Raw genomic sequence first — 26,185 nt, forward strand, 5'->3', positions numbered from 1 at the left:
ATGCAATCCTGCCTTACTTTACAGCAAAATCGATGGTTTTATCATCTTATTTTATACTTAAACTTTTTTTTACAAAAAATGAGCAAAACGAAGATTACTTTTCTGCTTCTAATTGAGGGAGAGCGGTATCGACGTTTCTGCACGTGGCATTCATTACGCTCTCTTCCTATAAGAATTAATGGAAATTTGGAGTTATATTTGCATAAATTTCTTTAAGAAAAACATTAAAAACACATGCAATTTAATTATATGCGTTTTTTGAATTAAATCGGATTTGTGTTTATAATATACTCTTCCTTAATTCTAACCTTATTGAGCCTGTAATTCGATAACATTTAAGAAGTATTCCACCTCAACCAAACAATAATAAATTTGAAAATAGTCAAGCCTAAACGATAGCCCGATAGCCCGAAGCTCTGTTCTGCATCTTTTATAGGCTGCAAAGTGTCGCCATTTTTTCCTAATCTTTACAGTAAAACTTCGAATAGATCGAAGAAAAATATATTTAATTATATTATTAAGAAATTTTATTAATAATAAAGAAAAAATGCAAATAATCCCGTATTCTAACATCCTGAAAGGGAGGGGAGAAAGATTCTTACGTAGAGTATTTCTAGTAACATCGTTGCTATAGTAACATGACTAGAACATGGAAAAGTGAATGTAAAGAATATAAAAATTAAAAAAATATATTCGTATTTTTAACAGCACGTTCAATAGAGAAAAGTCGGAATTAATTTATATTAATAAGTTTGGACGGCGGAAGAAAGACATAAATTGGCATTTTATACGAAGAGAGATTGAAAAAAGAAAGGCGTTTTAAAACAATTTAAACACTTTCAATCAAATGTAATAAAGTTTAACGAGTTGAAATATTTATTATAAAAAAAGAAAAAAGAAAGTAAAAAAGCTAGAAATTAATTTAGGAGACGTCACGCAATAGAAAAATTTCTTTCGACTTAGAGGAGTAAATCTAATAAAACAATCAACATCATTTCTCACTTATTAAATATAAGAATGAAAATAAGAGGCGATTGGTTGGAGCCGCTGACGTCACGAGCGGCCGCGCTCTTATTGGTGGAACCGGAGGAATACGGTTGCTAGCTGAAGAGAAACGTTAAGACATATCGCACGTCTCTGACCGATCCCAAACCTGTTGGGTAAATTCTCATTAAGTTGATTGACTACGCTTAAGGGGTGATTAAACTGCGCCGGACAATTTAATTAAGTCGAGGAAAGTCTAATAAATAAATGGATGTTAGCCAATTAAGGACGGTGTTTACTGGTGGAAGACCATTAATGGGCAGAGAAGAGGAGAGCGGCAAGTCTTCGGAGACGAAGCCAACTAAACAGAAACGACACAGGACCAGATTTACTCCTACACAATTGCAAGAGTTGGAGAGGAGCTTCGTTAAAACTCATTATCCGGACATTTTTATGAGGGAAGAATTGGCCGTTAGAATTGGTTTGACCGAATCTAGAGTTCAGGTAAGTTTATTTATTTATTTTATAAAATGGTAAATTAAGTTCTTGTAAGCGAGAAACGTCGGAGAAGGGTCAAATCCGACCCTCTTATTTTTTTAATAATTTAAATCGTTAAAATGCGTGGAATTTCGCACGTTTTACGAGAATTTTAACAAAATAATAAATATATATATATACCGAAAATATCCCATTTTAATAGTTTAGAACCACGATTTAAAATCCTAAAATTTGAGTTGGTTTCGTTCTGTACGAGAGATCTTCGTGATTTACAAGAGGCTGCTGTATACTGAATGGTTCTAAAATTGTCCCTTTCTTTAAACTAAAATGATAATTCGGGTTAAAGGTTTAGGTTAGTCTCACATGAGATAAGCTGATCCACGTACCGATTCCGAATTAATAGCTAGTTACTCTGTTTAACCGAATAGGAAGGGTCTCAAATCAAACGAGAAGCACAATTAGAGTTATTATAAGGAATTTTTGAGATGCCTAATTTATATTTTTAAAAATTCTACACTAGAAAAGCTCATAATTTAAAGAAAAATCACTTTAAAATCCATAGCTTATGCTTAGGTCTTTCTCGACTTGTGGTCATTTCCGTTTCTTTATCTGCTTCTAAATACTCCAGATAAAGAAAATTTAGTAGTAAAAGACTTATTTTTATTATCTTGATGCTTATAGTTTCTTAAATTCAGAAATATTTAGAATTCGTTCGGAGAATCAGGTGCAGGCCTACACGTTACGTGTATCCTGTATACTTAAAATCTATGGCCAAAAAAAAAACGTAGAAACTTAATATTTAAATCAAAATTATCTTTACAGAAACCAATTTAATGGTAATTTGAAGCGATTTGAATAGTTTTTTACATTTTAAAATGGAATATTTAAGTAAGTAATGTAATAAAAATTGATAACACGTTCACTGCAGGGAGCGTGTTATCTTACAAATTATTTCTTAAAACGATACTTTTATTATTTTACGAATAAAATTATTTGATTTTAAGATAATTTATTTATAAATAACTCTAATTAACGTCGATTTATTAGTAAATTTAGCATCTGAATGATAAACAATAGCTTAAAGAGAAGGTAACTCGAGTTCGTCTCTGCGTCCATATCTAATAAATTCCAAAGTAAAAATTGAGATTTTTACTATAGAATTTATTAGATATTTACTTTAGGACTTGTTAGATATGCCCATTTAATTAATTTATCAATTAAATTGTAAGTAAGATACAAGGAAGATGGGTTAATTCTCTATCGAATCTTCGATAGAGAACATTAATTTTGTAGTGATAACATCTCTCATTTCTTATAACGATTTCAGGATGCAGAACCTAAACAAATATTCAATACATTAAATAATAATCAAGAAAATAGAATTTCTGTAACGTCGTATGAACAATTGAAATATATATCCTTTCGGGAAGGAATTAGTATAAGAGTAAATAACTCATTTAATTGACAAGGCTGTTTTTTGTTGACAGCGTGATTTGTCTTGATTTTCACGAGCTTTTGCTTAATTAAATCTATTCAGACTCGATAATTAGGCCTCCAATCTTATGAAAATTTGAGTTTTGTACACAACAACACCTTTTTTAAGATAAAAAAAAAAGAGCTAAATTTCATGCGATCAGTTTACTCTTCAACATAAGAATAAGTTCATTATTATTTAAAATTTCATAAATTTAAAAGAAATTTACATAATTAGCCGACATTTAGTTAGTTTAAAAGCTTTAATTATAATTAGTTCCAGCTAAAAGGAAAAGATGGAAACCGTTTCTAGGCGCGAAAACCGGTTGAATCCACAACCTTCATTCAATCGCTAATCTGGCGACCAAAGTTAGAACGAGCGGTTGGTTCCTGTTTACATTATTTGTTCTTCGGTTTTTAAGAAAGATTTTTTTAACCAGTAACTCTCTTAAACAGTAATATAAGTAATTATTTTTTAAATTTTAGTTTAAATAAAACTAAATATCCGGAGGGAATAGTTAATTAATGTCAAAATGTAGTTGAATAGGTAGTTTTATCCTATTCATACGCTTAATTATTTGATAAAATGAATAATTTACAGGATTTTAAAATATATTTTCATAATTTTTCTTCTGTAAGAGAAAATATTCCATTTTTCCGTCAACCTTTATTATCGAATATTTTCAAACCTGTGAACAACGGCCACTGAAGGAAATTTATCCGTTGTTTGGAGGTTATTTCGGATGCATTTTTGTTCGAAAATAAAGTTTCCCCAAAACTTGGCCGCTGTTTAGAGGTGGCCGTTATTGGAGGTTCGACTGTACAGTAAGCTTAAAACATTCAAATTTATATTGCAAACACTTATCGTAGGCCTACGTTAGATTTATTTCTCAAGAAAATCGCAATTTTCTTCTATCTTTTCTCAAATATTTTTCGTGTCTAGTGGAATGTAAGTTAAGTATTTCACTACAAAACGGCTGGGAAAAAATTCTTAGGTACTATGATGTCGTGTCAAAATATATTGACTTTGTAGTAGGTTGACAGTAAATTCTACAAAATATCTCAGCTGAATTTACTGTTGAATTTCGATTTAATATATTACATAAATCCATATTTTTCACATGTAATTTTCATTCTTTTTATTTGATTTTAAGTTTATTTTACTTATAAATCTACATTTTAAAATACAATCTTAAGATGCTAAATCTCCGAAGATGCTCAGGATAAGATTGTTTGATAAGAGTTTTAAACATCGAAATTATTATTTTATAATTAAAATATAAGGAATAATGATCGAATAAACATTAATTTTTGTCTCTGTATCAAGGTTTTTACGATTTTATACCCAATTAATGATTAATAAACAGGTTAAAAGCGAGTGATACAGTGTCAAAGGTAGGTAGACTTATTAATGAATTGCGAGACTTTAAATAGAGAAAAATTTAAATAAACTTGATTAATAATAAAATTACTTTAATATCTGAAATATTTCATGTCTTTTGATTGGTTTATTCAAATATAAATTAGTTAAAAATGCATACGAAATGGGTTTATGTTAAACATCAAATGTAGAAATTCAGCTAACAAAACCGTTTATTCTCAAAGAACATTTCAATTATAACTACAGTTTTTGGTGTATTAAGTGAAATTAAATTATAAAATAATGTTTTGATAATAAAATAATAAAATTTTGTTATATTATCATCGAAATATAAACAAGTTTTCAATAGAAAAATACAGTAGTAGTTTCTTTGTATGAACCTAATTAAAAAGTTACAAATGTATAAAACGAGATATTTTACTATAAATAGAATACATTATTATTATTTTACAGACAATATTTATAATAAATATTTAGTAATAAGGAAGAAAACAAAGCGACAAATGAGCGAAACAAAAATACATTCGGTCTATGGAGACTTATATCAAAATGCTCTTCTTAGTCTGATTGCTAGATGCAAATTCCCACATTATTCGAGTTTCGTCGATTATAAAAATCCACTAGAGATGCTGTTATGATTTAAAATGTTGTAAAAATTGTTATAAAATGTAAATCGTGAATTTTTCTTAATAAAACAACATATTTTTGGATAGAGTAGAAACCCGGCGAAGACGGCATTTCTTATGTAAAACAAGTTAAATTTTAACACATACAATAGAAAGAAAATTTCATTCTAATTTCAACATTCCAATTTTAACGTTCTTGTTTCTTCCACGTTTCCGAACTTGCTCGCATTCGCATGTAAACTACCCAAACTTCTACAGGTCTACTTGCTTGCATGCATTCCTTTCGTATGAAGATTTTACATTTCACGTTAATTATACTTTATTTTAAATACAACGTTAATATATTTACAAATCAATAAAATCTACTAAGCTATATATACTTGTAATTATGCACTTTTCACCTTCAAAATCTCCATTTTAAAGGTGAAATACGTTTTAAAAATTCGATAATTTACGTTAGAATAAATTCTAAAATACGCTTTAAAATCCTAAAATTATAATTTTTTTTAAATAAAATAATCTTAATTTCTTTACTGGTTTTACAGAATTTAGGGTAGGAATTTCCTAATTCGTCTTATATATAACATTTGCAAGTATCGTTCTTTCAGCCATTTTTATCGAGCTGTTGTATGGTTTCTGGTGGAGATGACAGCTATAGCTACGATATAAAAATCTCTATAACGGTTGAGTGGCCTTCTATAACAGTTGTACTCTTTCAAAAGCAGGCAATCAACCGTCTCTACGCAGAGGCAGTTACGTTTGATTTGTTGTAAAATCCAAATATTTGTTTCATCTTCTTTTATTTTTGAACGTAAACAGCAATAGAAACTTTGTCTTCGAGCTTTTCTTATATTTTCCTGTTGAAGATTTATGACAGAATCGATTTGCGGATGCAAAATACATACAGATGATGGATAAACATTCTATTTTGTCATCAAAATCCTCTTCTTCGAGTGGTTATGACTGATGGCGAATTTATTCATTTCTTAATAAAAAAAAAAATAACATTTAAATTTATATTAATTATCCTTTATCTTCTTAAACTAGATAAAAAATAATTATTTGGGTTGCCTTACTACCTTATCTTCAGTTAAGGAATAAAGGATAATTCGTTAAGTCTTATTAAAATCATACTTGTAACCTCTGATCTCACAATATTTTCTTATATTTTATCGGGAAAGAAAACTCTTCAGTGTTATTAGGGATCAATAACACGTGGCGTTAGCAATTTTGTAGTAAATCTGTTTGAATGGTGTATTTACTAAGATTGGAGATGGATTATAATTATTTGTTAAGCAAAATAAGCCTTATAAATTGTTTAAAAAATAAGCGAAATTATTTTAAAATGCTTGATTTGAGAATAAATTATAATTTAAATAAATAAATATCGAGTGTTTAAAAGTAAGGAAATAACTCGTTTTAAACACAAAAAGTCTTATTTAAAAGTGTTTTTCAAGATTAACGTAGTGTTTTTTTTTTCCATAGAAAAACTGCAGAAACTGATGTTTGAACATTGGAGAGAATTGAATATTAAAAGAAAATCCATCAGTATAAGGCATATTCTTCGTGTTATATTCATAAACAATATTCAATTACAATATTGTAATTGAATGATGCAGTTATATCCTTACGAACTCGATAGGTCAAGAATATAAAGCCGGTATATTTGAACATATGGATGACAGAACTGCCAGTTTTCTTTCGTTCACACGTTCAGGTATACCGGTACCCGGTTTAAAAGGGGTCTTCGTGAATTACAGTTTTGATATTAAGATTGGTTACTTACGCCGAAATATTTTATTGTTTTTCATAATAACATCATTATTAATAAATACAATAATAGGTTAGTGTAACGTCTCTATCACTCGTATGACAGCCGAAATAATCAGGAAGAAAGATGCAATTAGAGTTGTGTGGAAATCGAATCCAATCGCACGTCTGGCCGAATTATACTTAGTTCAATCACTGTCGAATTAACGAACGTTATGTCCTGTTATCGAGTTGGATGTTCTTAGTTCACTAACAAATCATTTATATGTCATAAGAACTCTCGTTCGATATTTTATAAGGAAATTAATTGGTTAGAAATAAGAAATTGTGACTAAAATAATTACATTTCAGTCTACGAGACTACTCGGGGGATATTTAATTTGTTACTTAGTCTAACATCATCTTATGTGATAAATTAGTGCGAATGTGTATATACAGCTATAATTCTAAGTATTTTCAACAATTTCGACATTTCTTTGCTTATTATAAAATATAATTGGTGAATTATTAAGCAACAAAACATAATTCATTAATTTTTATCGGATTTAAAAACTGCATTTCGAATGCCTTCATCAGTTTTTTATGTTGATTGCTCAGTAAAATAATATTAATAAATTTTAAAAGCTTTAAAAAACGTTTTTATTGGCCAATTTTCTTTTTTCTTTTTTAAGATTGGGAGTGAGAGATGGTAGGCAGTGGTGCGTTATCATATGGGCAAAAGGGACAATTGTACAAGGCTCCCATCAACAGAAACCTACAAACCAATTTTTTATAAGAAAATATTTCCAAAAAAAATTGTTCCCGGAGAAAAATGTCCGAACTCAACACTACATTGGGCTCCGTAATTCAAATTTGCGTTGGCACCACAAAACCACCCTCACCACTGATGGTGAGGATGTCCTACCCTCACTACATCACAACAATGCATTTACTCACGTACAGTACACGTGATTAAATTCTACATTTCAGTTACGTTAATCGTGTTTCGGGATGGGGCCAACCCTCTAATTCATTAAAATGCATTGACGTAAGACAGTTTTGTCTTCGAAGTTTCCACCTTCTATCTTACTCGTTAATTAGAAGTAAACGAAATTTGAGTTGCAAGATTTGAGGAGGATACAAAGCAATAAAAGCGTTTAATAAATTTAATTTTTTATTATTTTATTCTTTAAAATTCGTAGGATTTTAATTAATAGACTGGAAACTGACTGCAACTCTATACTTGTTAAATAATACTCGACCATCTCTACATTAACAAGTAGCCTGTCATAGGACGAATAACATCAACTTATCTACATTAATTATATAATACACGTTCACAGATAACTGATTTATGTATACAAGAGATAAATATAGGCTATATTTATAAACATACTATGATCACAGGCCTGTTATGTTATTAAGTATGTGATAAATACCACGATAAAATGGTTTAGTTAATTATTAGAAAAATTAAAATTTAATTATCTCATAAATTCCTAAATACAGTAGAGCGTCGTTAATTGGAACGTCGGTAATTGAAATGGCCGGAAATTGGAACGATTTTCAGTTGGACTGTGTCGTGCTGAATCGAACGTTTTTGATACTAAATTTACTTCTAAAGTATAATTTTCATGTTTTTTATATTCTTCAATATATTTATTTTGTTTGTACAAAATAAAGAAATAATTTTTAACGATACGATAGCCTCGATTATTATTATAAAAATTTTCGTTAGGCTTAAAATCGACGAAAATTCAACGCGAAGCGACACGCAACGGAGAAAAATTCAACAGGAAGCGATACGCAACGGAGAAAAATTTGAACATCGGACAGGTTAATATATTTTTTCGTACAAAGTCGGAAATTGGAACAAATGACTAATTGGAACAACCCCAGTCCCCAATTGACGCCAATTTTCGACGCTCTACTGTATACACATAATCTTAAATTCTTTATCCTTATTACCACGAAACTTTTAATACGATTTTTATGAAATTAATACAGAATTTTTTCTTTTTTAAATACCTACTGTAACAGGCCTACATAATAGATCTCATTGCATAAAGCGTTGTAAGGTTTTGTTATGTGGTGAGACATTTATCATAATGTTAACACACAAAATACATTTTTACATTTTTAATTTGGTAAGATCTGTTCAATACTTTGTTAGGCTACTATTTGATTCTTTATGAATGTAACTTACAATTAGTAACAATTCAAAATCATCTTGTACAGGTAGGAGTTGAATAATTATACTTAATAATTAGGTAATGTCGCTAAAAAATATTAATTAAATTTTAAATAATTAAATTAGTTTTTATAGCAAGATGGTTATCTCCCTTTAAAATGATTTAATAAAAAATTGGTTTGTAATAAAGGATTTTTTTAGAGTTTGTAAGTTTTAAATAGTACGTTACAATAAAAAATCTCAAATAATTATCATTTATTTAGATTTACAGGCATAAATTTTAGTATCTGAAATTATAAAATAGTAGGAATGTCAGTTAGCAGATTACTGAACAAAGTTTATTGGTCTGTTCGATTGATTAGGTTATTACACATTTTCAGTGTAAATTTGACGTTATTCTTTATAATTTTTCATTGTAAAATTGGAGTGATGACGTCAAATTGACGTAAAGCTTAACTGCAATTCACTATTAATTATATTGACGTCAAGATCACGCTACAATACACCACTATCAATCCTTATACTGTCGTTGGGTACAACGCTATGGTATTCAAGTAAAGATTTGTTGAGTAAAAACTGTACGAAGATCTAGAAAATATGAAATGCATTAAGCCTAAAAAATGCATGGCTTTATTTTTGTATAGGCCCTATTTAGGAAATATTTGTTTCTATAAATAACAACTTAAAAAATAATTAACATTCTTTATCACGAAAATATAGATAAACATTCATAAAACAACTAACAGTTACGATGTGTTGCAGGCCTGTTGAACTCGTCATTAATGAAATTAGGAACGTTTTGTTGAAGTTTTCACATCACTTATAAATAAGTTGAGTTATAAATCATTAATTTTAACAATGATAGCAATTAACAATGGTCAATCACTTGCCGAAAGGCGAGAATCAGCAGTGGCGCGTTATCCTGTGGGCAAAAAGGGCAATTGCCTGGGCCACCACCAACAGGAGGTCCAGAACCAATCTTTTATAAGAAAATATTTCCCCTCAAAAGACTGAAATCAACACAGTACATGGGCCCCCTAATTCAAATTTGCCTGGGCCTCATGAACTTGTAACGCGCCACTGAGGATTAGTTGTCACAGCCTTTGTTTATTCGTTCGTTCATTTAATGTCGGTCAATTTGTTTCCAGTAGAGTAACTAGAACCGATATAATGGATGACCCGAATTAGAACGTGTCTACATCTACCCCTATGCTGCTGCGAATGAAGAGTAAACTCATAAATTGTTCGTCATATTCGAATCTTTATCCTATACTTGACTGATTTTTTATTCAATTATTTATACACAAAGTAAGGGGCCCGAACATCTGGTTACGTTACTGTATGATCTATATGACAGGCCTCATTGCGTTGCTGGAAAGCCTAACAAACAATGCGATGACCAAATTAAAAACGAAGATCGACTCGATAATTGCATTTTCTTACGAGCTTGCAAGAAGGAATGTCATCTATAAATAACATAAGGTGCCTAAATGTTTTATATATTGTAATTATATTCGTTTTATTCTGAATGCATTGAATGTTTAACGTCTTATACTCGAAAAACTATTATAGAACTCTAATATAAACAGTTCTAGATGACAAGATTCCTTGCAAAACTTCTATTGGTTAACCCAGGCCGTCCCCCATCATCCGACAGCTCTCATTTTTGGCCTGGTTCTTTAAGTATCCTCAAGGCAGGAAGAGTTAAAATAATAACTCCTTTTTTACACTGGCTTATCGTAAGACAAATTCATCCTCATCAATTATTAGCTTAATTTAGTCTCTGCCATATTGAAAATAATACACGCACGCAGGTTTATCAGATGGATTTCCTTCTAGATTTATAACTCGAAACGTATTTTGATTTTGATGTTGCAAGTTATATCTGTCTTAAAAATCAATTCAGTTGACATCTTTCTCCCATGCAGCTCGAGACATTTTATAGCTGAAATCTTGGTCAACTTCACAACAGATCGACTGAGTCGATCAACTGATAAAAAAGAAACGTGATCGATGTACTGGATGATGGAAGTGTCTCCCCTTCTTAAGCGATTATATAATAAACTATAAGAAAATTAAACTTTTCAGGGTTATATTTAATTATTTCCTTTATCATTTTTATACAAAGGTACATTTAAGTTGTTTAGAGTTTACGGCTCTATTCGAAATCTGGAAGAATTTCCTATTCAGATCTGCAAACGTAATCTTCAGTAGCGTAACCAGAAAAGGGTCCAGGAGTCCCCTTTACCTTTGTAACTAAGAAAAAAAAATAAGTACACATTTACATACAATATTTAAGAGTTTATCCTTTACAGGGCTAGTGATGCAGAGGTGAATGTAGTTTGCACGTTGTAATTCGGACCCCCCAAATATTGGTTCTAGTTACGCTACTGGCTCCATATATAAATGCTTTTCGCATACAGCATTTTAATATATTTGTATAATAATATTAATGTGAGCAAAGGAAATAATACAAAGAGATAAAGAAAAATATTGCTTAAAATAAAGGCGATACGCTGTAAATAATATAAAGTAAGCATTAAAATTTAGGTTTATTTTATCTCGATTTATTAATATAATATATTTCTGACACAGCTGTGTAGATTTTTACAGTACATTTGTTGTATTCTAACATTTTTTCGATTAAGTTTTTAATGTTTAGGTAGACAGAGACGTTGGTATCGCACACTTCCCAACGCAATTAAAAGAGGTACGGATCTTTCACGCAACAGATAAAGGGGAAACACTCAATTTACAGCAGTAAATTCGACGAGATTTTTCAAAAAGCCTTCAATAAATTCTATTGGATCACAATGGGCCGTTGACGGTAACCGTTTTATACAACCCTAAAAAGGAAAAATTCTTCCGGATGGAGAAGCAGTAATAATTAAAACTGCTGCTATCTATGGCTAAAGGCATATAAAAAAAGAAAGGAGGGGGGGACGAAGAAAAAAGTTGGGAAAGTTAAAATTCCCCGAAGAAGAGACGGTCCTACAGAGAATGATAGGAAGCGTTAGAATCAGACGGTGGGTTCATCCCTGGAGATTCTCCATCTAGCGTCACTGTCGATGGATTACTTTTTAATGGGACAGCAAAACCACATTAATATCAAATGCGCGTTCCCTGTACTGTCTTCAACGAACGAGGACGAAACGGGTCTCTTGAGTATAGGGGGACCGACTCTCTCTCCTGTCATTGGCATCTACGATAATTTATAAAAGGGAGTGTTTGGCGTTGATGTGTGACCGATCTCGCCTCTCCAGAGGATCCATTTCCTAACAACCTTCGTCGCCCGATAGAAATGGATCGTACTTTTTTTTATCCGGGCTGAAAGATTTTCTCTTTTACTAAATAATATAAGCCTAAGTGTACATCGAAATGCAACTAAAATAGCTCTTACTACGGCACCGGCCTATTTTAAATGGTGCTATTTTCGATAAGTGGAGAGCTTCTGATGAAAAATTATTATACGTGTTTTATTCCGATAACATTTTTATGTATCGGCCCACTTATATATATATTTATATATATATAATTTTATTCCACTTTATGTCCAAATTAGAACGTTAAATGGTCCTGATAATGGCTTCTTCCGTCGTGGACTACGATTCGTCTGAAGAGTGTTTTATCATTTATAATGCCTTAATAACTAAAGGAAGCTTCAAAAAATAAAAGGAATTAATGAATTTCTGTATAAATAAGTAAAAAAAAATAAATAATTTAAAGCTTAAGTTCTTTGTTTTCGTCGAGTGCTTTTGCCATATTCGAGTAGAGATGAGCTTGGTTTGGTTGGAAAATATCGGCGAAAAATTAAAAAACAAAATTATAAAGGATATTAATAATTTTATACGTGAATTATTAATTATATTATATTAAAACGATTTTATAAAGTTAAATTTATGTATTTTTTTTTTTGTGTGTCTAGAATTATGCTGCGGTAGATAATGGTAAAGGTTGTTCTGGTTTCACTAGGTAGGCCTAAACTTAATAAAAAATAATAATAATAAAAAATTAGCATTTTTCATGTAAAAATTTATTTTTTAGTTAAAAATGTAATAAAATATTTGGAATGAAATAAATAATAATTAATTTTTACTAAAATTATAATATCTCTTATAATAAAGACTAAAGAGCAGCGATGATATACAGTAGAATTGCTTTGTAGATATATTCTTCGTTTTCTCCTCTATTTATTTTAGTGAAAATTTAAAATATAAAATAAATAAGCTCTCGATTTTGCTAAAAAATTATTTTTAAAAGATTTTTCTTCATATAAATCAATTTTAGTAAAAATTTAAGAGATCTTGCAATAGGTCATGGGCTACTTGGGTGGAGTATAAATTTTCAATTGCCGGATGTAGATTCAGCAGCCTTAATTCATATATTATGTCTATATTCTATATTATTACAAAATTCTTTTTGATACTATATTCCTGTAAAATAAATATTAAAAATACAGATTATTCGAGTAAAAATGCAGTTTTACAAACTGGTGAGACTCTTCAAACTCTTCACTGTTCTAGATTAAAAAAAAATAAAAATAATAATACGAATGACAGCTGAGGTCGAAATTTTGTTTGAAAAAATAGGCAATTTTTAAATTTAAATTTAAAAATTTCGAAGAAACAAATGATTCAGACTTTTGATAAATTCTTTAAAAAATTATTAGATTTTTTTCCCTTTGTAAATCAAAGCTTTCATTTCAGCGTACGAAATATGCACATTATGGGGATAGTAGCACCAAATTTGGACCTAACGGATGAATTTTAAAGCAATTTTTTTCTTGAAAATCGAAACCGCATACTCGGGACAGTGTGTATATGAAATTTGATTGAAATTCATACAATATTTCTCTCTACAGAGAAGTCTGAACACCTACTCTTTAATTATGGATCAGACTGTATTAGAATGAAAGCTTCGCTAAAACTGTTCGTTTAAGCTGCTCAATAGACCTATTAAATTTTATTTAATAGAGTTATTAATAAAGTAAAGTATGAGTAATAATAATAAATTGCAATATTTTCACTTTTATCTTAAATTTCTTCTAATAAGTAACAGATGTAACAAAGGAATAAATTTGTTGTTTCTGTTAATTTTCTGCTGCTAAGGAGAGTTAATATGCTGCACTGATACATAATTAACAGTTTTAAAATATATTAAACTGAAATCTTTTTATTCTTTAATTAAAATTATAATTAATTTCTCGCGAATTTATTAAATTAAAATGTTTAAACCCTTTGGCTTGATGCAAAGAAATTTTTCTTTCGCCAGTTAATTATGATAAAAATACTATTTAAACGTAGTTTTAAAGAAAAAAATATAATATTTTAAAATTTATTTAAAGAGATAATAATTTAAAATACGTTTTAAATTATATTTTAAGCCCGAATCACTCATTCTCCTTGAATAGTGATTTAAACTTAGAAATGATCAAATATAATTCATCCGATTTAGTTATTTCGCTAAATAAATCTTTATATATTTCCCTTTTAATCAATTAATTTTACATATATAAAAGTGATAGGCCCACAACGTATAGTTTATTAATAACCTCCTAAAAACGGCCACTTTCTTATGTTCCCCTCTTGGCCGTTGTTAAGAGGTTCGAAACGTTAATAGACATTTTTAATGGGGAGGTTAGGCCGTTTACATTCTTTGACTTTTGAAATTTAGTCTATTTTTACTTAAATTATATGTATTTATTTACCGTATTATTTTTAAAGCTATGCCTTCAAGTATACTCCCGTGACAATTTAGAAGATTGATTAGTGAATATCTTCTTAGTAAATCTTCGAATTCTTCTTACTCTTTTAACGAAGTAATCATTTAAATCAAATCTCGCCATAAAATAATTGATTTAAATGATAACTTTATTCGAAAAGTTAATACGATATACAAGATTGATCGACTTGTAACCAGATAAAATGGCGAACATTAGGCCTATATTATTCTATACGAATAGAAAATAGTAAATTTATTTAATTTTTCAAAAATTTCGAGACGTTTCTACATTAAATTTAAGTAAATTAAGTTTTTTTAATATTAATTAAGAATAGATAAGACAATTTTATTTAATTGATATCAGAATATATGAAACGAATGGTGCAAAAATGGAGTGAAGCACCCTTCTCATTATGAACACAAAACTAATGATGATTGGTGTCATCAAGGGGACAATTACTAAAAGTAACCATTGAAAGTAAGGCGTGACATTTATCTCTAAGGTCGAATAAGAATATAATAGCCACATAAATCTGAGAGAACAAAGAATATTTTATCAAAAAAAAAAGCAGCAAAAATTTGTAGAAAGATTTTTAAAAAATAATCAAAAATATGTAATTTTGGACCTAGTTTCCGGGCGCAAATAATCAAGCCACGAATGATTTAGATGAAAGAAGACAGTAAATTTCTCCGTTGTTCTCCCATCCCAAGTTGCATTAGAGGATTTAGTATAGAAGAAAATTCAAAAATTTTAATACCTTAATTTCTTTGTCGTTTACTCAGTTATCCTGTTTCTTATGATCCCTGAGAATTTATCACGTCGAGACATCTTCTTTAATAATTTTACAATATATATAATATAATTTCTGCCAGTTAAACATAAAATATCTTTTAAAAAACAATGCCCAAGAGCAAAGTAATCGTAAATTTCCGAAATTTTCTTGTAATTTTAGTCTAATATACAATTGTTTTTACAGAATTTTCGATCAAAAATATAAATTCTGTAAAATAAATATGGAAGAGATTCCCCAATAATTAATATCATTACTATTTAAAAATAGTATATATAATATAGGCTATAGGCCTACATTTTTCAATACATCTTGTCAATTACTATTATTTTATCTATTTTGATATAATTACTTGCCTACTTAGTTGCATTTTGGTTAAGAAAGCCTCATATAGCACTATGAATAAGGCGCATCTTGAAGAAATAGATGGAAACATTGAAAAATTTTCTTATTAATTAGAATTAATTAATTATACAATTTTATCTAATCAAAAAACTATCATTTTTTCATGTTTTAATAGGAATTTTTTAATGTTAATGATAATATATAGAAAGAAAATTGTCTTTACACTTTTATTCATGCTGCAATCAAGCATGGGAATTCTTTTACAACTATCATCTGTCAAATCAAATCAAGAAATAAAGGATTGTCCTTAAAAATCCTGATTAATTTTAATTTAAAAAAAAAGGAATTTAGAAGTGAATTAACTGTTAAAAATTTATTTCTGTAGAGTGGAATAATTCTGTAAACGAGAAGACGATAAACAAAAATCATCACAAATCAATAAAAGCAGAAAAATTAATTAAAAATTCTTTCGTAAAGTAAAAGTAAATTTTTAAATGAATTCAGAGAATAATATTTTCTATATTTTTAAAACTGTGCCAAAAGATATGATATTTTAAAATTAATTAATTTGTGTGTGTGTGTGTGTGTGTGTGTGTTGTGTGTGTTTTAAGTAGCCTTTAATATATAGAGCTAAATGTTAAAATCGTCACCCCATATTAAATAAAGTGATGGATATTCAAATAATAACATTTTTAATAATTCATGGTGCTTTTTTAACTTCTAAATGTATTATTCCTCTGGAAACATGTATTTTTCGCACATTCTTAATTGTGGTTTAGTTTTATGGACAAAGAGATTCCTCACGGAAGGATTTTCTATGAGAAATTATACTTTTCCTATTAACAATGAAATCATACACCTAACTCCGTTCAGGAGGAAATTTTTGAATTGAAATAACATGACTTCTGGCCCAAAGCAGACGCTCGTATATAGTTAATTGAGCCTCTTGTCCCCAAGTTTTCCATATCTGGTCTCGACTTTCATCTATCTAACACCGTTCTCGAGATTAAAAGACAGACAGACGGACGACAGTGGGAATTTATAGGTCTACAATTTTTTTCAAATTGTAGCCCAACTAGTCCCTATTTTGGTAGTAGACACGCAAAAAAATCCTGAAAACTCCACGTGACTAGTCCATTAATCTGGCGCGAACCCACGACAAACTAGTGTTAAAAATACAAGTGACAGATTGGAACCACTTATGTTTAGAGAAATCGATCATTCTTTTATATTCCAGCATAAAACGCAAGATTTGCAAATAAGACTTTGTTTATCAAACAATAGTACGAGTTGCGACACTCAATTTTTTTGTGACAATATTAATTTCGGGCAGCTCAGATTATCGAAATGGGCATTGTCGCAAACAATTGATTGTCGAAATGTATACTGCTGTTAGATAAATAAACTGTTTCGAAAGTTTTCTATTGTGGGACAAGTGTTCTGTTTCCACACAATAACAATTATTAGAAATAATTAATTTCTACTTAATAAAAACAATAGAAACACAGAAGAAGACAAACACTACTAAGAATATCTGCGAGTACAAATTTTCTTATCGAGATTATGTTTAGAAATAATAATAATAAATTAGACATCCACGAACCAAACTACAAATACATTCCACAGACAGGATTGGAAAACAACACACAAAATGTACTAGAGCCATAATCACAAATAAAACAATTTACCACAGCAGACCAGACATCTCACTCATTGACAAACACAATGAAACCACATACATTATAGACATATTCATTCCAAACACTCACAATGTACAAAACACATGCACTGAAAAAAATCAACAAGTACACAGGAAATAAGGCATCTGTGGAGGATGGATAAGGTGTTTATTGTACCGTACCTGTCGTTCTCTCCTCTACAAGTAACCACACAAAAACCTGGGAACATTACAGTTGAATACAAACACATACATCACACTACAGAAGGCCACTATACTGAATACATGTCATATTGTTAGGAATTGCCTGAACACAGACACACAAACAATACTGACACACTTATTTAATTTTTGTCTTGTTTTGGTTGCTATGCCTTGACTCTGGTCTGGCGTAGTACACAGCAACCGGTGTCAACCGAGTGTAACTCACTAAACCCAACATGATAATGATATAACTTCTAGTTACAGCTATTAAATATATTAGAATTTATCACACAGTGTGGCTCAAAGGTCAGTTAATTATTTTAAAATAAGTTTTGTAAATAAAAAGTTTGTTCCAAATGATATCTCTTATGTAATTTACAGCATTTCAATACATTACTATGACTTTTTTAGTTTTTTGTCACCTTGGTATGGGTCATTCATCTTGTATACTTGACAAACAGATATTGAATTCACTGTTACTGATAGACGTTATATAATTTTATACGAAAAATCAAGTTTATTTGTTGGAAATATTTACGACTTAATTTTAATTAACTTATATTTATTTATTCTAAAATAAAACAGGATATACAATTTCTTGAATGATAATACGACGCGATTAAAACATAATTACTGTTTCATTAATTAACATTACAAATTTAAAATATTAATTTAATATTTGAATATTAAACAAATTTTAAAATGTTATTTTGAATTTAAATACTTATTAAATTGATCATTTAATTGAAAATTTTCTTAAACATTATTTAAAATAAACGAGCAATTATTTATTATGACATCTTCACAATGCTCTCAATTTTAGTGGTCTCTCGTCCCTGTATATCGTACTTTTCCTGTTAACAATAGTCACGTGGTCATCCGTTTAGAAAAAATTTTTGAATTGAAATAACACTACTTCTGCTTTAAAACGGAAGTTCGTATATAGTTAATTGGGGCCTCCTGCCCCTAAGCTTTCCATATATAGACTCAAATTCCATCTATCTAACTCCGTTCTCGAGATTAACGAAGGACAGACAGACGTCAGTGGGAATTTATGTTTTCAAATTTTTGAAAATTGCAATCCAATTAAAAAGCAGAAATTAGTTTCTCGAAAAAATAAAATAATTTTTTTTCGATTTTTCAAAACTATCGGATTTATTATTTATTATGAAGGATGTCCAGAGTGGGGGCAGAAGTAGGGGTCCTGTACATTGTTTTTTTTTCATTTAAGCTTATTGTACTTTACAAAAGTATGATTTATATAATGCGGGGCCTGTTGTCTGAATTATATAAATGGATTTTATTCAGTTGTGATTCTATTGAATAAACATTTCTCTAAGAAAGATTCAATGAAATGATTTACACTCTAACATACTAGCCTAATAGTTTATTACATGATAAATTTATACAACTTGATCTATGTCATCCTAACATGAATTTTGTGTTTTAGCTCTTAAAAGATGAATATTTAAACACTACTGTGGTTTCAAGATTTCTTTTATCTATACTATAATATAAGCCTATAGTTGGTGAACTGTCTACCCTCTGTCTCCATTGCTCTTTTAATGGGCCTCAAAAATAAATTTTGCCTAGGTCCTCTCAAATCCTAACCAACATCTGATATTCCAAATACTAGACACTACTGAATGCCATTTACTGGAGTGAATACTGTGGATTTTGTGCATTCTCCTCAAGTACTGTACGCAAGTGTATAATAGAATTTTGCTCTGTATATTCAAAAACATCGGACTTAAATGGATGCTATCCTGATCCAATGTTTTTGAATATACAGAGCAAAATTTTATAGTATAGGCCTATAGTAAAAATATAAGTAAAATGTTTTAAACACGCTAAAATAGTTTTCTATTAAGTGTAAATGGTCATTTAAGTGTTTAGGCAATCATCTGGGACTACCGTTACTTGGACTGGATCGCAAATTTGCGCGTTACCTGCTCCGTGTAAATCAAGGCTAAAATGAATTATTTAATATAATAATTCTGTCCGTATGGATAAGTATTCTGCGTTAAATATAGATTTTAAAAGTTTTAAAATACAATTTTCATATAAATTTTAACTATTAAAATATTATATCATCTGCCAAAAAAGTATTCCGCTTTCCCTTTCAAATCCAATAGTTCATCATAAAATTGATTAAGGATCCGAGCTAGTATTTATCCTCTTTATATCTTATATACAAAGGGAATTATTTTTGCAAATTTGTTTTGAATTAATAATAAAATGTAATATTAAATTTAAATATTAACGTTTTAAACTTAGCTATAAGATAGATGCATCATTTTTTAAAGCAACCTTAAACAAAAATAAAACGCGAGAAAATATTAAATTATTAAATATATAAAGCTCGTGGATTAATTTAATAGATTAGATATACGAGAATTTTAGATAAAAATTGAAAAAGTAATACTATAACTTGAATTTTTTCAGGTATGGTTCCAAAACAGACGTGCCAAGTGGAAGAAACGCAAGAAGGCGGCCAACGTGTTTAGAAATCCAAACTCGGTGTTACAGCCTCACGGATTAGCTTTCGCTACATCGAGTGGAGAAGCATTATGTTCGTTCGGATCGTCTCCCGACACTCGATGGACAATGTCCAATCCGCACACCCTCCCCCTGACACACCCTCTACAGCGTCAAACCGCTCTGACCCAATCCCATCAAGGAATAACCCAGATATCCCGCCCTACGGCGGAAGAACAGGCATTAGCTTGCTCTTCGGCCGTCTACCAATCGGCATACGGCAATTTCAATACTTTGACACCGCCCTCGGGATTAGCTCCGCCCAATAGTTTCCCCACTCCTCCACCGTCGGCCAATCCCGCGTCCGGATGCGCTCTCGGAATGGCCGAGATTGGTCACGGTAGCGGTGACATGTGGAGAGGCAACAGCATCGTTTCTCTCAGGAGGAGAGCGTTCGAACACTACTCCGCCGGATTCAGATGAAAACGCCTGGAAAAAATGTAAATAAAGCTACATTCAATTAATGTTTCACTTGTATGAATAAAGTAGCATTGTTTCCTTCCAGAAATAATGATGGGCGATTTAATATTTATCAAGATTTGTTGTAAAAATGATCTCGTATGTAAAACTGTTGTGTAATGCTTTCTGGTATTAAACATTGCATTGCTTTGTCTCTTAAATCAAACGATTAGGTATATTTGTCTATAAATTTAAACACTAAAAAACGTTACCTAATTACGTTTTAGTGGCGCCATCTGTCGTTACTTATAAACACAAATAATAAATATTTAAACACAAGCATGACAATTGTCACCGATGTAGTTAACAAATCAATAATCATTGAACCACTGGAAAAATTAAGCGAGGGAGAGACTGTAATAATTTCGTAGAGACACCACGTGAATATTGTTTTAATTAAAACTAGATTGGAGCAGCTCATAATCTAATCTCTTCTAACGAAATGACTAAATCACGAATAACAACGCGCAGTTGTTACAAACTGGTTTTAACCATTCTTAAAATAATTTGAAAAAATATCCCGGTGTATCCTCCATATTTTCAACTTTGATATTAATAAGTTATATTTTTAATAAATTTTTATAATTTCTTTCGAAAGAGTCTTTCTATAATTGATTAATTTAAAACCAATTTTGACAAGAGGAGAGGCTGAACATTTCATACAAAAATCATTACGCCTTATTTTTTTATGAGTAACTTGAATAATTATTAAGCTATACCTAATTTATATTAAGCAGAAAGTGAAATATTCGTAAACTTATTTTAATAATTTTTAGTGTTCATAAGTCAAACCTCTACATACAGCACTCCTAAATAGCGCCTGTGAATACTCGTGAACAGACTTCCCCCATAAATCTTGATATATTTCAGTTTATCGCCATACTCGATTTAGTGCCAATTTCAGAGGCCAATGAACGGTGGCGCTAAATCGAAGTCTAATAAAATAATCGAAGTATTCTAATAAAATTATACTTTAATATTGTTGCAATCTAATTTCTTAATAATAATACTGATATTTAGATGTCCAAGAAATAATAAAATTAAATATTAAATGAATTATGGGAATACAGAATTTATAATTAATAAATTATACATATCTAATTTAAATAAACACATAAATTACATTTACGAAATAAACAATTCTAGTGAAATTTCTATTGTTTAAATTCTGAAAGTCGAGAATTTTTGTTAAATATATTCTTGGAAATTACTTTTGCATTTCAATTTTTCATGTGGTAGAGTAGTTCTTGAAAATTGCTCTACAGAACAATAGTCATTTAGCTTTCATACTGTCTGCACTCGCTGAATTTAAATGATTTGCTCTTGCATCTTCCACGAAAACTTTGCTAAGATTTTTTGAAGAAGGATCCCATTTTCTCACGTAAATTTTAGTTTAACCGAAAGTACAGCTGAAACAGTTAAAGTTTGTTTGTTTGTTTGTTTACGGTAACGCAACTCGCGGGCGATCTGCTGGGAGTCCTGGAAGAAGTTTCTGTGGTAAACTGGTTCTATTTAGCTGTTACAGACGTGAAAAAATACCGGAAACACCACGTGGTCTATCCGTTGGAGAGGCGAGCCCACGACTATATCAGCGTTCAGTAGTTTTATCCACTCGGCCACTGGTGGGCCCTGAAACGGTTAAAGATCCTCCAAAAAAAAATCTCTAAATGATGAGAAACTCAGACAGATTCACAGTAGTTTTGTGTATTAAGGCAAATAATGGCAGTTTTTAAAGAAATATTTCATCATAAATATTAAAGTTTATAATTAAATACAGCTCATTTTTTAGAGCATCTATAATAAAAAAATCTCGCACCCTCGGGAATGTGCATGCTACATGTGCCCGGCTTTTGAGGTGGTGAGGTCGAGCTGGAAGGTGATAAAAACAATGGTCTTACTAACTAAAATGTACATTTCAGTATTTAAAATAATAAAACTATAAAACACTCAAAAATAAAAAAATGCTCGGGCTAAAGTTAACAGGAAGGAGGTGAGACCCCGACGTGTTTGTCTCATAGATTTAACATTGTACTTTTGCCACTTCGCCACGCCCGAACCATTGCACTTTTCTAAAATGTTTCTTCAGCTGCATCATCTACAGCAGCGGTTTCCAACTTATTTTTATCGCAAAACCCTTTTTACCTTAGTAAAAATTTTGGAACCTTGACAATTTATAACGATTATAGATAAAACAGAAAATAGAAACACCAAAAACAATTGATTGAAAATGAAAAATATATATATATATATATATATATATATATATATATATATATAACAGTTTGAATTAAATATTATTTGCTTTCCATTATTAAGCTGTTCATTAATATAAAGTTTAAACTTTTCTTTCAATATTTTAAACAACGCTGGTGCATGGATTTGTACTACCTTCGTTTGTTACCGCCTTTTCGGTCTTATCACTAGAAACATTTGAAGTATTTGTTACATTTTTCTTCAAAACTCTTCTCTCAGCCAACGCTCTATGAGCTTCTTTTTAATTTGGACATGCCCAATACTAAAAGCACTATAAATTTATACTACTCCCACCATTTTTTTTATATGAAAAATAATTAAGTTAAATAATTATAATAGAAAATTTTGATGTTATTGAAGTGAAGATAATTTAATAAATTTTATAAAATATAATCTATAAAAATTAATAAGAAGTTACATTAAAAATTCTCACGTTTAATTTTAAAATGAGGCGAAAGAAGGGAAGATTTTGTGAATAATTAGGGAGCGCTTCTTACGAAATGACAAGTGTCAATTGGGTTTATTTCATTCTCGAATTTATCTGAAGCAAAACGATAGTTAGGTGCTTACCGCCTTGTAATTTGACTCCATTACTTTCCGCTTTCATCCATCTACGAGTATCAGTTGCCGTTAATTGAATTCTCAGTAATTATTCCTCTCGAAATTCAATTTAAAAAAAAATATTTGTATCAGTCAAAAGTAGTATTAAATTCTTATATATTTTACAATTTAAAAGATATAAGATAAAAAAATATTAATTAAAAATCGAATAAAACTACTAGTCTTCTTTAGCATTAAATTAAACGTGACAAGCATTTTATGAACAAAATTTAATAATAAAATAGATTTTAAAAACGCTCGATATATTTTATTTATTATTATTTTTGAATAGATATCAATAAATATATATTATTATTAGCCTATACATATATATAATAAAACCCGCGTAAACCGGAATCGCGCAGTACCGAATATTTTTCAGGTCTGACAGTTTCCGTTTTGAACAGGTTTTATTTTACATAAAAAATTGGTCCCTTCCGAATAATTTTTTCCCGTTTAGGCAGGTTTGTTTTATTCAGGTTCTGTTTTTGACAGGTTTTACAGTGTATATTATATAGATGTTACTGTGTATATATTAAAGCTTGGCGATGTTTCCTCTAGTGGAGGTTAAGAAAAGTAAATGTTATCTTCCTTTTTGCAAAGAAAAAAAAGTGTTTTTCAGAACGAATTAATAAAACGTAAGGGTCAAGGCTTGAATCCTAAATCATATGCTTTATAGAAATGTGTAAGTTGTAAAGATCTGTACGATTGTTTATTAGATCCAAGGAGCTTTACAGCCATTACTGTATATATGATATTCCTGTGATCACAATCTATCGGGTTTAGTTCAATAAAATGCAAGATAGAATTTATTCATCAAAATTAATTTTGCCTTCTTCAAAGTAATCTTCTCCCACTGCAATGCACGTATGCCAATGTTTTCTCCAATCTTCAAAACATGTTTTAAAGTCGTTTTTGTGAAACCCCTTCGTGACACTCAGAGAATTTTGTTTTATGGCATCGATTGACTCAAAACGATGACCACGAAACAGAAATTTTACTCGAAGAAACAGGAAAAAGTCATACGGCGCCATATAAGGTGAATACGGAGCTTGAAGAACCGTATTTGTTGAATTCTTGGCCAAAATGCACGAACAAAAGCATTGTGAGCAGGTGTATTATCGCGATGCACGAGTATTCTCGCCACAAATCGAGTCGTTTTCTACGAATTGCTTCACGCAAACGACGCAAAACGCTCAAATAATATCCTTTGTCGACAGTTTGGCCAGTCGAAAGGAATTCGTGATGCACAACACCACGACAATTGAAGAGAACGGCCAACACGACCTTGATTTTTGAACGGCTTTGACGTGGTCTTTTCGGTCTCGCTTCACCTTTCGAGTGCCATTCACTCGATTGCCGAGCCGTTTCGGTGTCAAAAGCGTAAATCCATGTTTCGTTACCCTTAAAGATGCGTTTCACGCGCGCAGTTTTAATAAACCATTCTCGATACTTTTTGATCATATTAGAATATGACGATGAAATTATTTAGTCTCTTTTCATAAAAATCTGCATTTCTAAGACCATATTTCTATTTTTAATATTTCTCTTTAACATGATCATTTTCATAGAGATGAATAAATAAATAAATACACAATACAGTATATAAACACGTGGAACCTGATAAACTCGAATCGGTCTGGAAAAAATTTCGGACTTACGGAAATTCGGCTAAAAATCAAGATTTTGTGCATCGGTTTATCAGTGACCCATAATAAACTATCCATACGATATTTCCGTAAGTCTTATTACGTAGAATTCTTGTATTAACGTAATCCTCTCGGTGTCCAAAAACTTGAAAACGCTTAACTAGACGACTGAAGAGAGAAAAGGACCTCGAGTTATCCCGGTTCGAGTTAACCGGGTTCCACTTATAAAGATGTTTAGAAAATTAATAATATATAAGAAATATTCTGGAGAATAAAACAGATGTGCGACAATCGAAGATGTATATTCTCATATAATCCCTAAAAAATGATTTGTCAATAATCCATTTCTGGGTACCATGTGAATTTTCATATTGAAGATTAGTTTGTACTCAGAACTTTATCATGAATATTTTTAAAACAACAATTCGTACACTGACTTAAGCTGTTTTCACTTGTGTCCCTTTCATTCTTCACACAAGATATTAATTTTTATTTTTTTTTTTTTTTATTTTCTTCTGTACGGCTGACGTGAGAGAAGGCCCATGATTGTAGAAGAACCCGGGCCCTTTGTATTAATATAACAATATGCCTGTATGTTGAATTTATTTCGTACAGTCTGCATACGGTGTCGTATTTGAAGTAGGACTAGTGCTAGATGAAAGGAATTTCGATTTTTAGGCAGAACTCGCGATCAGACCCGACAAATTTTGTTTTAAAAATCGATTTACGGGCGTTTGTTAGACCCAGACCTAAGAAATTGCCTAGTTTGCTTAGGGTATGCCTCGCTCTGAGTATCAATTATTTGTAAACTTTATAATGAATACGAATAGAGGGGTTTCAAGGTCGCATGTCACATAATAAAACGCATGTTTGCTTCGCCCCTTTGGCATGTTTGTGGTCTAGCTTCCGCTTGCTTAGCTTGCACGTGGTTTGTTATTTAACAGGTTGGCAGCACTTTTTATCAATTTGAAATTAATAGAATTGCAGTATTTTTATATCATGGACAAAGTTAAAAAAAGATGCTTTTCTGGCGGGTTATTCTCGC

At 30.4% G+C, this 26,185-nt stretch overlaps 1 protein-coding gene across 1 annotated transcript; it reads left to right on the plus strand.

Annotated features, from left to right (window-relative positions):
* The first annotated feature begins 1,129 nt into the window (after positions 1-1,129).
* LOC136976406 (homeobox protein orthopedia-like) lies at positions 1,130-20,659 on the plus strand. The gene is made up of 2 exons (XM_067271671.1): positions 1,130-1,488; positions 20,087-20,659. Exons 1-2 carry the CDS (start codon positions 1,252-1,254, stop codon positions 20,600-20,602), a joined length of 753 nt encoding a protein of 250 aa, XP_067127772.1. The 5' UTR covers positions 1,130-1,251; the 3' UTR covers positions 20,603-20,659.
* Positions 20,660-26,185: the final 5,526 nt, after the last annotated feature.

Source organism: Centruroides vittatus, unplaced genomic scaffold (genome assembly GCF_030686945.1).
Source record: "Centruroides vittatus isolate TY-2023 unplaced genomic scaffold, ASM3068694v2 contig_400, whole genome shotgun sequence".
In the NCBI taxonomy this organism is placed as follows: Eukaryota; Metazoa; Arthropoda; class Arachnida; order Scorpiones; family Buthidae; genus Centruroides; species Centruroides vittatus.